The sequence below is a fragment of the Somniosus microcephalus genome, chromosome 2 (assembly GCF_052327205.1).
Source record: "Somniosus microcephalus isolate GS21.2 chromosome 2, FLI_Smic_1.0, whole genome shotgun sequence".
Lineage (NCBI taxonomy): Eukaryota > Metazoa > Chordata > Chondrichthyes > Squaliformes > Somniosidae > Somniosus > Somniosus microcephalus.
The window spans coordinates 247,480,673-247,494,818 of record NC_140988.1 but is presented as its reverse complement, the minus strand read 5'-3'; the positions used below and the strand labels follow the sequence as shown (position 1 = coordinate 247,494,818).

The window sequence follows — 14,146 nt, the reverse complement described above, 5'->3', positions numbered from 1 at the left end:
AGGACCTGACGCTAGAACAGGCTTTCAGCGTGGCAGTATCCTACGAAGCAGCAGCACGGGGAGCTGCGGAAATGCAACAGAAACCACAAGAATACAGCGCTAACGAAATGGCGTATGGAGCCGAAAAGTGCTATCGCTGCGGCAGAACAACCCATGAGCAGAAGGACTGGTGGTTTAAAGACAAAATATGCAGGCAATGCGGGAAAATGGGACATATAGCAAGAGTCTGCAGGTCGGGAAAGAAGACCAACACAACAAGAACTACTAAGGAACAGTACAGGAAAGTAAAGAAACTGACAGATAGTAGTTCAGAAGATCAGGAGAGTGATAAGGACTCCGGGAGCAGGCGACTAAGTTGTTTAAAGTTACACAACGTGATCGCAAAAGAAGATCACCGAACCATTTGGGTCACCCTCATGATAGCAGGGTCCCCAGTGAAGATGGAATTGGACACAGGATCAGCCCTAACTGTCATGAATCGACGAGACTATGAGCGGCTATTCTCACACATACCCTTAAAGGACATGTCCATTGTATTGAAGACATACACGGGGCAAAAGGTCTACCCCAGAGGAAAAATAAGGGTGCCAGTTGAATATAACGGAAAGGAAACACAGAAACTATACATGTATATACTACGAGATGGAGGACCACCATTATTGGGAAGTGAATGGATCCGAAGACTACAATTGGATTGGCATTCCATTCTGGCACTAACTGTGACTGACAAAAAAGATGATCACATCGCACCTGGACGTCTGTCACAAATTCTATCTGACGCGGAAGAGGTGTTGCAACAAGGACTTGGGACTCTAAAAGGAGTAAAGGCAACCATAAAGATTGAGGAGAACGCAACCCCAAACTTTTTCAAGGCCAGACCGGTGCCATATGCGATACACCCAGCTGTGGAAGCTGAACTGGAGAGTCTGGAGCGTTCGGGGGTGCTGTCTAAGGTGAACTGGAGCGAGTGGGACACACCCATCGTTCCTGTAATGAAGAAAGCATTGAGCAGCACACCTGGGGAGCCAAGGAAGGTTCGCATCTGTGGGGACTTCAAGGTGACTGTGAACCCAGTCCTGCACACAGTACAGTATCCGCTTCCGCGGATAGAAGATATTTTCGCCTCACTATCTGGAGGGAAACGTTTTACAAAGATTGACCTGGCTCGAGCGTATCTACAAATGGAGGTGGAAGAAGCATCTAGGAAATACCTCACGATAAACACTCACAAAGGCCTTTACCAGTACAATCGACTGGTATTTGGGGTAGCATCGGCCCCGGCTATGTGGCAGAGGGCAATGGAACAAGTCCTGCAGGGGATCCCGGGGACCCAGTGTTATTTGGACGACATCCTGGTTACGGGCGAAAATGACAATGAACACCTTGCCAATCTGGAACAGGTGCTCACGAGATTGCAGGAATATGGGCTACGAGCCAACCGTCCCAAATGCGAGTTCTTCAGGAAACAAATCTCGTATTGTGGCCACATGATTGATGAGGAAGGGTTGCATAAGTCGCCGGACAAGATTGAGGCTGTGGTCAAGGCTCCAGCACCAGAAAATGTGTCGCAACTGAGGTCGTTCCTCGGGTTGGTGAACTACTACCATAAGTTCTTGCCGAATTTATCTACAATTCTGCACCCACTGAACGCCCTCCTTCAAACTGGTGTAACATGGAAATGGAGTGATGAGTGTAAGCGTGCCTTTCAGGAATGTAAATGCCAAATCACTTCAAAAGAAGTATTGGCCCACTACAACCCAACACTACCGATTCGGTTGGCATGTGATGCGTCACCTTACGGCATTGGAGCGGTGCTGTCACACAAATTCCGTGACGGTTCAGAGAGGCCAATAGCCTTTGCATCGCGCTCGCTAACCTCAGCCGAGCGTAACTACGCCCAGATTGACAGGGAGGCCCTCAGCCTGGTGTGGGGGGTGAAGAAGTTCAATCACTATCTGCACGGGCAGAAATTCACCCTACTGACTGATCATCAACCCCTGGTCTCAATTTTTAACCCAAGAAGGGCGTTCCGGTGATGACGGCGCAACGGCTGCAAAGATGGTCACTGTTTCTAGGGGCACATCAGTATGACATAGAGTACAAAGGTACGAAACAACATGGAAACGCTGATGGGCTGTCGCGCCTACCGCTGCCTACGGCAGAAGAAGCACCTGCAGTGGACCCTGTGGAGATATTCCATGCGACCATAGTCAAATGTTTGCCTGTTACAAACGCAAGTATTGAGAAGGAAACCCGAAATGACCCGACACTCTCTCGGGTCTATGATTTGACGGTGAAGGGATGGCCAGCATATGGCGACTCACTGTTGCCAGCATTCTCGCCAAGGAGGGAACAGCTGTCAGTGTGCCGGGGAACCTTGATGTGTGGATCCCAAGTGGTAATTCCACCCAAGTTGAGAGATAGAGTACTCAATGAGCTTCACGAGGGTCATCTGGGAGGGGTAAAATTGAAGAGCCTAGCCAGGGCGTTTGTGCGGTGGCCGGGAATCGATAAAGACAGAGGATATGACCAAGAGATGCACAGGATGCCAGAAGGTCCAAAACGCTCCACCACAGGCCCCGCTACATCCATGGGAGTGGCCCTCATCTCCATGGCAACGGGTACACATTGATTTCGCTGGTCCATTTATGGACTCAATGTTCCTAATCGCTGTGGACGCCCATTCGAAATGGCCAGAGGTCATTAAAATGTCCTCCACCACCACGGAGAAAACTATTGCAGTCCTAAGGACCATCTTCGCCAGGAATGGGTTGCCAGAACAGATCTGTTCCGACAATGGCCCACAGTTTGTGTCTGAGGATATCCGGAGGTTCCTGAAGAATAATGGGGTGAAACATTACACATCTGCCCCATATCATCCAGCCACAAATGGATTGGCTGAGAGGTTTGTTCAGACCTTTAAAAAGGCCATAAAGGCAATGTATAATGACGACATACCACTGCAACACAAGGTGGATAACTTCTTGTTTGCTTACCGGAATGCGACACATGTAGTAACCAACCAAACTCCAGCCGTACTGTTTTTCAACCGGAGACTAAGATGTCGCTTGGATTTGCTAAAACCAAACATAAGACGAGACGTTGAGGATAAGCAGTTCCAGCACATAAATGAGAAGTCAACCAGGAGCTTCAAGATAGGGCAACCAGTCTTGGCCCGCGACTACCGAACAGAAAAATGGCAGCCAGGCAAGATATGCACACAGCAGGGACCACTAATGTACACAGTGGACGTTGGAGAGAGCATCGTGAGATGCCATGCTGACCAGATTCTAGAGTCACAGGAACAAGCCAAACCTGTACCACAAGCATGTGCACCTGGTAATGAGCCCGAAGTACAGATTGCGTCTACCTCAGAAGCAGGGGTATTGGAAGCTGACGAACCAATCAATGACAATGAGGCAGAATTGACTCCACCGCCAGAACAGGATACTCGAGAAAGGCGCTATCCAGTCCGGATCAGGAAGCCTCCTCAAAAACTGAACTTATAAATGACTATTCCAGTTGATGTATATATTACTGAGAAAATTGTAATTGTAATTAGTTATTAATTAGTTGTTAAATGAATGTTATGTACTGTTTATCTAAAAGGGGAGGAATTGTTGTGTATGTACCTTTAAGGGAATAACTGGTCTTAGACTGCAGTACCGGCAGTGACCACCCCTGTATAAAAGGCCCTAGCAGGCTTCTGTAGTTTCAGTTTCAAGCTGCCTCTTGTTCAGTAAAGTACCTGTTAAACTGTTCTCCCGAAGTCCGTGTATTATTGAGGAGCGGACTTTACAGGTATGATTGCACTAGGATGAGGGCGAGTGTGAGGGGTGGCTAGTGAGATGAGGAAGTGATAATGTAGATAGAGAGGGACGGGCGAGGTGCAAGGTAAGTTGACGAGTAAGGATGTCATAGAGTCATAACGGCACAGAAGGAGGCCATTCGGCCCATCGAGTCCGTGCCAGCTCTCTGCAGAGCAATCGAGTCAGTCCCATTCCCCCACTCTATCCCTGTAGCCATGCAAGTTTATTTCCCTCAAGTGCCTATCCAGTCTCCCCTTGAAAACATCGAGTGTCTCCGCTTCCACCAATTCGGTCGGCAGAGAGTTCCAGATCCTCACCACTCGCTGCGTAAAAAAGTTTTTCCTCACATCCCCCCTGTATCTCTTGCCCAAAACCTTAAATCTGGACCCCCTAGTCCTTGTACCATCAACTAGTGGGAACAGCCTTTCCCCGTCTAGCGTATCCAAACCCGTCATAATCTTGTACACCTCTATCAAATCACCCCGCAGCCTCCTTTGCTCTAATGAAAACAAATCCAGCTTCTTCAACCTGTCCTTGTAGCTAAGATGCCCCATCCCCGGAACCATTCTGGTAAATCCTCTGCACACTCTCAAGGGCCTTCACATCCTTTCTAAAGTGTGGTGACCAGAACTGGACGCAATACTCCAGTTGTGGCCTAGCCAGTGCTTTATAAAGATTCAGCATAACTTCTTTACTTTTGTACTCAATACCTCTATTTATGAAACCCAAGATCCCATATGCTTTACTAACCACTCTCTCAATATGTCGTGCCACCTTCAGGGACCTATGCACATTAACACCCAGGTCCCTCTGTCCCTGCACACTCTTTAAAACTGTGCCATTAAGTGTATATTGCCTCTCCCTATTCCTTCTGCCAAAATGCACCACCTCACATTTCTCTGTATTAAATTCCAGCTGCCACTTGTCTGCCCATTCCGCTAGCCATTCCATGTCCTGTTGCAGTCGATTGGTATCATCTTCACTGTTTGTCACACCCCAAGTTTGGTGTCATCGGCAAATTTAGAAATTCTACTCTGTATTCCAATGTCCAGGTCATTTATATATCAAAAAAAGCAGTGGCCCCAGCACTGACCCTTGGGGAACACCACTGTCTACCATCTTCCAGTCTGAAAAACAGCCATTTACCACAACTCACTGTTTTCTATCCTTAAGCTAATTCCTTATCCAAGCTGCCACTGACCCACCTATTCCGTGAGCCTCAATTTTGTTAACCAGCCTTCTATGTGGTACTTTGTCAAACGCCGTCCTAAAATCCATGTAGACTACATCCATTGCATTCCCTTCTTCGATCCTCCCTGTTACTTCATCAAAAAATTCAAATAGATTAGTCAAACGCAATCTGCCTTTTACAAATTCGTGTTGGCTCTTCTTAATTAGCTTAAATCTCTCCAAGTGCCCATTAATTTTTTTGTTGATTATTGTTTCTAAAACTTTACCCACCACTGATGTTAAACTGACTGGCCTGTAGTTACTAGGTTTGTCCTTACACCGTTTCTTGAAAAATGGGGGCACATTTGCCACTTTCCAATGCTCAGGCACCTCCCCCGCATCTAGGGAAGATTGGAAAATTATGGCAAGCCCTTCCGTTATCTCCTCCCCCAATTCCATTAGCAATCTGGGATGCAAGCCAGCTGGACCAGCCGACTTGTCCACTCTAAGCATACCCAGCCTTTCTAGTACATGTGTAGGAGTAGGGTAGAGAAGGCAGAGTGATGGGTGTGATGAGTGGCACAGCAGGATGAGGTCGAGTGTGGCTTTGCAGTAACATTTCGTGATCTACTGAGATCATTGAAAGGTTTGAGCCATTGCAGCCAGGGACTCCTGACGACATCCTTGCTTTTGCCCTCCTGTGCAATGGGCAACCAGGCTGCGTTGGTGTCCTGGGGAGGTCTCTTCCGCCCATGGGAAGGGAAGAGAATCTCCCTGCGTGCTGCGACTCCCACCATAAGCATAACATTATGGCAAGCCACTGACAACACAACTGTCAAAATCAATGTGGCCATGGTCCCTTTAAGGAAACCAGCTGATGACCCGTTTCCTATTAATTGGCCGGGAATCCCGCAGGGCGGGCTTAACAAGGCCAATTTATGGAAAATCATTTTCAGAGAGCGGCTGCAGACGGGAGCGGGACTGGAACCCGCCAACCAGCTCTCCCGCCACCATCCCACCTCCGCTGGGAAAATCCTACCCATAGTTTTATAATGTGGGCATGCTGTGGTTCAACACAACCTCTCAGCAGCACTGCCAGAGGTGCTATCCCCTCCATCACAGCAGGCTTTTACTCTCTCTACCTTTCCCCACTCCGCCTCAATAGTTTCACACATTCCAGTACCCAAAGTAAGGCAATGCTTCTTCAACAGCACCTCCCAAATCCGTGACCTCCACCACCGAGAGGGACAAGGGCAACAGATGCATGGAAACACAATCACCTCCAGGTTCCCCTCCAAGTCACACACCATCCTGACTTGGACATATATCGCCGTTCCTTCATTGTCGCTTGGTCAAAATCCTGGAACTCCCTACATAACAAGGTGGGAGTACCTTCACCACATGGACTGCAGTGGTTCAATAAGAAAGCTCACCACCACCTTCTCAAGGGCAACTAGGGATGGGCAATAAATGCTGGCTTTGACAGTGACACCCACATTCAGATCAGAGAGTGAATTAAAAAAAAGCTTATTGAATATATGACATGTCTTCTGTGGGCGGAAGAAAATATAGGATCAGATATCAGACTGATGGCCCCGGCTATAAACCACTAGACAAATTTATTAAAAACTAAAATAAGCAAAGGAACAGTATTGAACACAAACAGTATATTTATAGTAATTACAAACTTTACTGATCTGCGTGAAATGTCAAAAACAACAAAGACACTTCTATGGTAACATTCAATGCTAACCACAATTGCTTCACCTCTTAATGTGGTTATGTGCTACCATGGAAATTCTGACTAACCCGCTATTGCTACTGTCTTTAGACTGACTGCAGTCTTCATGCATTACTACATCTCCAAGTTCCTTTGATGATATTCCAGAAGAAACAGGCATTAAGTGTATTTCTCATAACTACATTTAGGTGGGCCGACATTCACAGGATTCAAAACAGGATTTACATGTAAGAAGTCACAACACCAGGTTATAATCCAAGTTTTATTTGAAATCACAAGCTTTCGGAACGCTGCTCCTTCGTCAGGTGAAGCGGAGAGATGCATAAAGACACAGCTTATATAGTCAGAGAATAATGCCAGATGATTACAGGTAATCTTTCTAACTGCCATTTATCACACCTCGGCAGAGAGATAATCACAGCTGTGATTTTTTGTCTGCTTTTTGTTTTTCGTACAGACCCCAGCATCTGCAACATTTGACCCCTTGTGACCCCACCTCATTGTTCTTTGATGTAATGTTTTCCTGACTGACCTGTTTGGACACCATTCACACCTTTGATTACTGTGATTATCTCTCTGCCGAGGTGTGATAAATGGCAGTTAGAAAGATTACCTGTAATCATCTGGCATTATTCTCTGACTATATAAGCTGTGTCTTTATGCATCTCTCCACTTCACCTGACGAAGGAGCAGCGCTCCGAAAGCTTGTGATTTCAAATAAAACTGTTGGACTATAACCTGGTGTTGTGTGACTTCTTACATTTGTCCACCCCAGTCCAACTCCGGCATCTCCACACCAGGAATTACATGAACTGTAAACAGACCCAGAGGAAGCTTGTGATTTCAAACATTTTGAACAACCTGTGATTGCAGGAAGTTAACACATCCAGAAAGCTTTAAGGGACACTGCTGGACAAACACATATTATATTGAACCACCTTGTGTTCCACAAGGACAACCTATAGATGCATATTAATGTATGTGAAATTTCCTACTGTTTATCAGACCGTCAAGCACATTCTATCCTACGTATTTGCCATCGCTTGTAGAATCAGCTAATGTACCTAAATATTACAATAGTCCATTAAATGCAAAAATGCTTCATTTTTTTCTCAAACCAAGTTTACCCATCTCTCATCATAACTCAGTCCCTTCATTTCAGGTAGTGTCCTGCCATAGAATTGCTGAACGTTCTCCAAAACTAGTATATCGTTTGTAAGGTGGGGCACCCAAAATTGAACATAAGCATCCAAATGAGGATTGACCAGTGCTCCATTTAGTTACAGCAGTACTCCCTTGCTTTAATATTCAAAACCTTGTGTGATGAAGTCCAGCATCCCATTAGCCTTCTTCAAAGCTTTTTGCGATCTACCAGTTAGTTCTTAATGATCCATGTACCTGGACCCCCTAAACCTTTTGATAATATGTGCTCCCCAACACCTCACCATTTAGATTATACTCCCATTTGCCATTCTTACATGCAAAGTATGCTGCCTTACATTTTATTACTTTAAACTGTGCCTGTTATCATTTTGCCCACTCACTTATTCTATGTTCTTTTGCAATTTCCTGTTCTCTTCATAATTCGCTATTACCTCTTACTTTGGTATCATCTGCAAACAAGGATATACAACCCTCCCTTTCTAAATCCAAGAAACTGAGAATGTCTCTTTAATCCCTATTCTTTGCCTCCTACCTCTTAACTAGTTTCCTATCCATATCATGTGGCCATCTGCAATTCCATAGCCTCAATCTTAGCTAGCACTCTTGTGTGGAAACTTATCATATTCCTTCTGAAATTCTGTGTATATGACATCCTTTGTTTCATGTCTATTCACTGTCTTAGTGACTTGTCAAAGAACTCTATTACATCACCATCCACCATCTCTCACCTGAAAGAACAAAGACAAAGACAGAGAGAAGTAAAAAAGGACAGATAGATAGAGAGAAGCAAAGAGTTAAGGGGAGAGGAGAAGAGAAAGACATGTAGAAGAGGAGAGACAGAGCAAGAAGACATCAGAGACAGGTAGGTAGTGATGCACATCCTTTTGCTTCCTGATTCCTTCCCAACAACTGACCATCCAACTGCCTTTCCTTGGCCCAGTGCTTGTTGATATTGTTAATGGGTCCCTTTGGATTGGTACCATTTCCCTCCCATTCAAAGTAGCTGTCATCACCCCCTTCTCAAAAAGCCCACCCTTGACTTCTCCATTCTTTCCAATTAATGCCACATCTTTAAACTCCCTTTCCTCTCCAAGTTCCATGAACATGTTGTTGCCACCTTTGCCATCTGCCCTCTCAACAAAGCCAACACATCTTCTGTAATGACTTCTCCTCTTGTCCAACATGGTCATATCCTGAGTATCCCAGCTTTCCATCCTTTTCCCCACTTTTCCTCATTTACACACTGCCCCTCAGTGACTATCTGTAAATATGGGGTAAGTTCCAGCTCTCTATAAATATACTTAGCCCCAGGACCACCTCTATGTAGTCAGACTGCTTGTGCAACATCAAGTTGTGAATGAGTCAGAATTTTCTCCAACTGAATACTGGAAAGACCAAAGCCATCTTCATTAGCTTCCCCAGAAACTTTGTACCATTGACCCTCCCTAGCTGCTTGCTCAGGCAGAACCAGATAATACACAACCCCAGTCTCCTTAGTCCCAAACGGAACCTCTATATCCTATCCATCATTATGAGTGCTTGCATCCACATTTGCAGTAGCAACAACAACCTGCATTTATATAGCACCTTTAACATTGTAAAATATCCTAAGGCAAGTCAAAGGAGCATTATCAAACAAAATTTGACACTGAGCCACTTAAGGAAATATTAGGACAGATAGGTAAGTGTTAAGGAGCGTCTTAAAGGAGGTGAGAGAGCTAGAGAGGCGGAGAGGTTTAGGGAGGGAATTGGAAGACCACAGATATTTCAGAGGGTTGTAGGGCTGGAGAAGATTACAGAGATAGAGAGGGCCAAGGCCATGGTAAGTTTCGAAAACAAGGATGAGAATTTTAAAAATTGAGGCATTGCCAGACCGGGAGTCTATGTAGGTCAGTGAGCACAGGGATGATGGGTGAACGGAACCTGGTGAGAGTTAGGATATGGGCAGCAGAGTTTTGAATGAGCTCAAGTTTATGGAGGGTGCAAGGTAGAAGGCCGGCCAGCATTGCATTGGAATAGTTGAGTCTAGAGGTAACAAAGGCATGGATGAGGCTTTCAACAGCAGATGAGCTGAGGCAAGGGCAGAGACGGGTGATGTTACGGAGATGGAAGCAGGTGATGGAGAGGATATGGGGCCGGAAGCTCAGCTCAGGCTCAAATAGGACACCATGTTGCTAACTGTCTGGTTCAGCCTCAGACGGTGGCCAGGGAGAGCCACATCGTCTGCTTTCAACCTTAACCCACCCACACCACTAAAATCCTTAACTGTGCTTCTGCTACCTCCAGACTGGACTTCTCCAATCATTTACTTGCAAACATTCTGCCCAATACTCCACTACCAACATCCTGTCGCGCACTATGTCCTGCTTGTTCATCAGTTTTGCTGTCCATTGGTTTCTTGTCCCCAATGCACTGAATTCAAAATTTTGATCTTCATTTGAAAATCCCTCCATGGTTTTTCCCTACCCTAACTGTGTAACCTTCTGTAGCCCCATGTGACAGCTGTGCCCTTTGGTTCTCCAACTAACTCTCGACTCCTGTGAATCCCTCCCACCTTCTGTTCCACGACTCGTGGTAGTGGCTTCAGCTGTCTCAGCCCTACTCTCTGGAACGCTCTCCTTAAACCCCTTGCCATTTCTACTTCTTTCCTTGTCTTTAAAAGCATTCTCAAGACCTATCTTTTCAACTATGCTTAGTCACCTCTCAACTTCTTTGTACTGTTTGGCATATGTTTTGCCTCTATGAAGTGCCTTAAAATATCTGTGTTAAAGGTGTGATTTAAATGCAAGGTGCTTTGGATTTGGTTAAGGAGAGAAATATGATTTAAGGTACTCTATATTTCGTTAATTAAATCCAGAAAAGTGATTAAATATTAAAGTTTATTTTTAAAATCAGTTAATCAATCTCTTTTGGGGAAAATTCTGCAGATCACAAGTATAAGACCAAATACCTTCTCTTCAGGAATCCTTTGCCGAACAGACTCCAGATAACTGCTCGTGTTGTCTACATTTGTATAACGTAGTAGGATACGAGCAAAATCTTCTTCACTGATTGTGGTCATTCCTTTGGAGTATGAAAGGAATTCAGTCTCCAAAATTTCAGTCTGTATATTATCCATGAACCTAAAATAGTTTTTACAAAGACTGATAAATGAGAGAACAGTCAAAAAATCATGTTATTTTGCAATTAAAAACTTGATTGGTGGATATTTTGGTGCGACACAAGTGTGAAAATGATGGAAAACTGCATTAGTTATGGGTATGCTACATTTTGCTCCATGAGTGTCTGCCGAGTAAAACATTCTCATAATCACTAGCCATTAAAAGCACATGCAAATATGTTATTGTTTACAGTCCATTTACACCTTGTGAATCTGCCAGTCAGGAATACAAAATGTAATTTCAACATATAGCAAGGATTGTATTTCACCTTTATACTAAATAACATTAATGCAAAATAATGCAGTGGTAAATAATTTCTGCTATAATCATAGTTTAGTGGACAGGACAGGGGCATTCCAGGAAAATAGCAGAATTAATTTTACTGTGAAAATAATAGACTCGAAAAAAGGGTATGATTCTGGCGAGGAATCTTGCTTGACAGGAATTAATTTCAGAGAATTGAGCGTACAGGTCTGTGCATTATTTGCTGTGCTAGTAATTTCTTAACCATTAAAAGTAATCTTCGTAAAATTGTAATTCTCTGTTTTGCCCTCCTGTTAAGAAAGTTTCCATACCTGGAGTGGAGTCTCACAAGTTTGGAGCTAATGCTAAACACTTTTGAATATTGTCTCATATCTGACTCTTCCAAAATAACCTGCAACAAATCAAACTCTGTAAACCAGTCTCATTTTGATGAACAATCTGTAAAATTATACCAGAAATGCAAAACTTTAGTTATGAGGCGAGACTGGAATTACTTTCACTGGAGTAGTGTAGGATAAGAGGAGATTTGATAGAGGCTTTTAAAATTATGAAGGATTTTGATGGGGTGAATAAGGAGACTATTCCTGCTGGTTGGGAAGTCAGTGACAAGTGGTCATTCACTAAGAGAGCGACAAGTGAAGTTGGAAGAAATTTCTCTATACTGAGGGCTAATACTGGCGGGTAGCTAATGTTACCCCACTATTCAAAAAAGGTGGTAGAGAAAAGGCGGGGAATTATAGACCGGTATGCTTGACATCGGTAGTGGGGAAAATGCTAGAGTCCATTATAAAAGATGTAATAGCAGAGCACTTGGAAAGCACTGACTGGATTGGACAAAGTTAACATGGATTTACAAAAGGTAAATCATGCTTGACTAATCTACTGGAATTTTTTGAGGATGTAACTGGTAAAATAGATAAGGGAGAACCAATGGATGTGGTGTATTTGGACTTTCAGAAGGCTTTCGATAAGGTCCCGCATAAGAGATTAGCGTGCAAAATTAAGGCACATGGGATTGGGGGTGTGGTAAACCACTGTTTGTATTCCACTGTGTACATGCCTGGACATGCCTCGGCTGACTCCTCCCACAAGTCCTAGTATAAAGGTGACTGCTCCCCAGCCCTTTGTATTCTGGACCGGTCGACCACTCGAGGCAGACCTTCATTCTTTTGTTAATAAAAGCCTTCAGTTACTCTCTTAACTCTCAGTCTTTTATGAGTAATTGATAGCGCATCAATTTTATTAACAAAATTTTTATAATGGAGAAGATCCTCACACCAGCATGCCTGGACTTAGATCATCGGGAGGCGGACTCATCCACCAAGTTTACTCACTGGCTTAAGTGTTTCGAAAAATTCCTCACCGCCTCCGCAGCAATCAAATCGGACGAGGACAAACTGGATGTCCTGACCTCCAAAGTGAACCACCGAGTGTACTCGGTCATCCAAGACGCGACCTCGTACGCGGACGCTATCAAGCTCCTCAAGGACCAGTACACGCGCCCAGTGAATGAAGTGTACGCCAGGCACCTTCTGGGGAGTCGTAAACAACAACCTGGGGAATCGACCGTGGAATACCTTCAGGCACTGTCCGTGCTTGGCCGGGCCTGTGGTTGTAAGGATGTAAAGGCCGCCGTGTACACAGAGGAACTTATCCGGGACGCTTTTGTAGCGGGCCACAGATCCAATTACACCCGACAGCGACTGTTGGGAGCAGAGTGACCTCGACCTCAACAAGGCCTCTGAACTCGCACTATCATTGGATGCAGCCTACCGGGGCATGGATGCCTACTCCTCTGCACCGTGGACGCCGCGGGGAATGACAGCCTGGGACACGGTAGGACCGCCTCATAGCGCCGTGCCACCCCAGCAATGGCCCAACTACCGCAGCAGTGTCCCAAGGCCAGACAGCAGTGCCCCAAGGCCAGAAATGTAACTTCTGTGGCCAGGCAAAACACCCCAGAGCGCGCTGCCCGGCGAAAAACACGATCTGCTCGGGCTGCGGGAAGAAGGGACACTACACTAACGTCTGCAGGGCCAAAGCCACCCCGAACCCCAGCAGCGCCGCGTGTGGGCCATGCGGGCCGCCATCTTGGGCCTCCCCGGCCATGTGCGAACCACCGGTACAGCAGCCATTTTGGACGCCTCCAGCCACATGGGGATCATGGACGCCGCCATCTTGGACGACAGCCGGAACGCAGCAGGCCCCCAACACCGCCTCATCTGATACCCGCAGCGACACACCGACCCCTACGCTGGCATCCGTTACACTGGACCAAGCGAGACCGCACCAGCTGGCCAGTTCCACAATGGACATTAAGGTAAATGGCCACGATACAATCTGCCTTTTTGACTCTGGGAGCACGGAGAGCTTCATCCACCCCGACACGGTGCGGCGTTGCTCTCTCCCAGTCCTGCCTGCGCACCAGCGGATTTCTATGGCCTCAGAGTCCCAGTCGGCGGACATCGGCGGCTACTGCGTAGTGACACTCGTAGTAGACGGGACCGTGTACGATCATTTTAAACTTCTGGTCCTGCCCGACCTCTGCGCTGCCGTCCTGCTGGGGTTAGATTTTCAGTGCCACCTCAAAAGTGTTACGATGGCGTATGGTGGACCCCTACCCCCACTCACAGTCCGCAGCCAGCAGCTCCCAAATTGCCCGCCGCACACCAGGTGCAACCTCTCCACACTCAGAGTCACCCCCCACCCCCGTTTGCTAACCTCACCCCCGACTGTAAGCCCATCGCCACAAAGAGCAGGCGATACAGTGCCGGGGACAGGGTTTTCATTAAAACCGAAGTGGAGCGGCTCCTGAAGGAAGGGATTATTGAGGGCAG

General features: G+C 45.9%; 1 protein-coding gene across 12 annotated transcripts in view; it reads right to left on the bottom strand.

Moving 5' to 3' along the window:
• Positions 1-14,146, bottom strand: part of micu3a (mitochondrial calcium uptake 3a) — a 250,731-nt gene that overhangs the window by 62,041 nt on the left and 174,544 nt on the right. For all 12 annotated transcript variants that reach the window (XM_085970622.1, XM_085970641.1, XM_085970651.1 and 9 more), the window contains one exon: positions 10,835-11,006. In XM_085970622.1, coding sequence (XP_085826748.1) covers positions 10,835-11,006 — 172 coding nt within the window. The remainder of the gene's footprint in view (positions 1-10,834; positions 11,007-14,146) is intronic.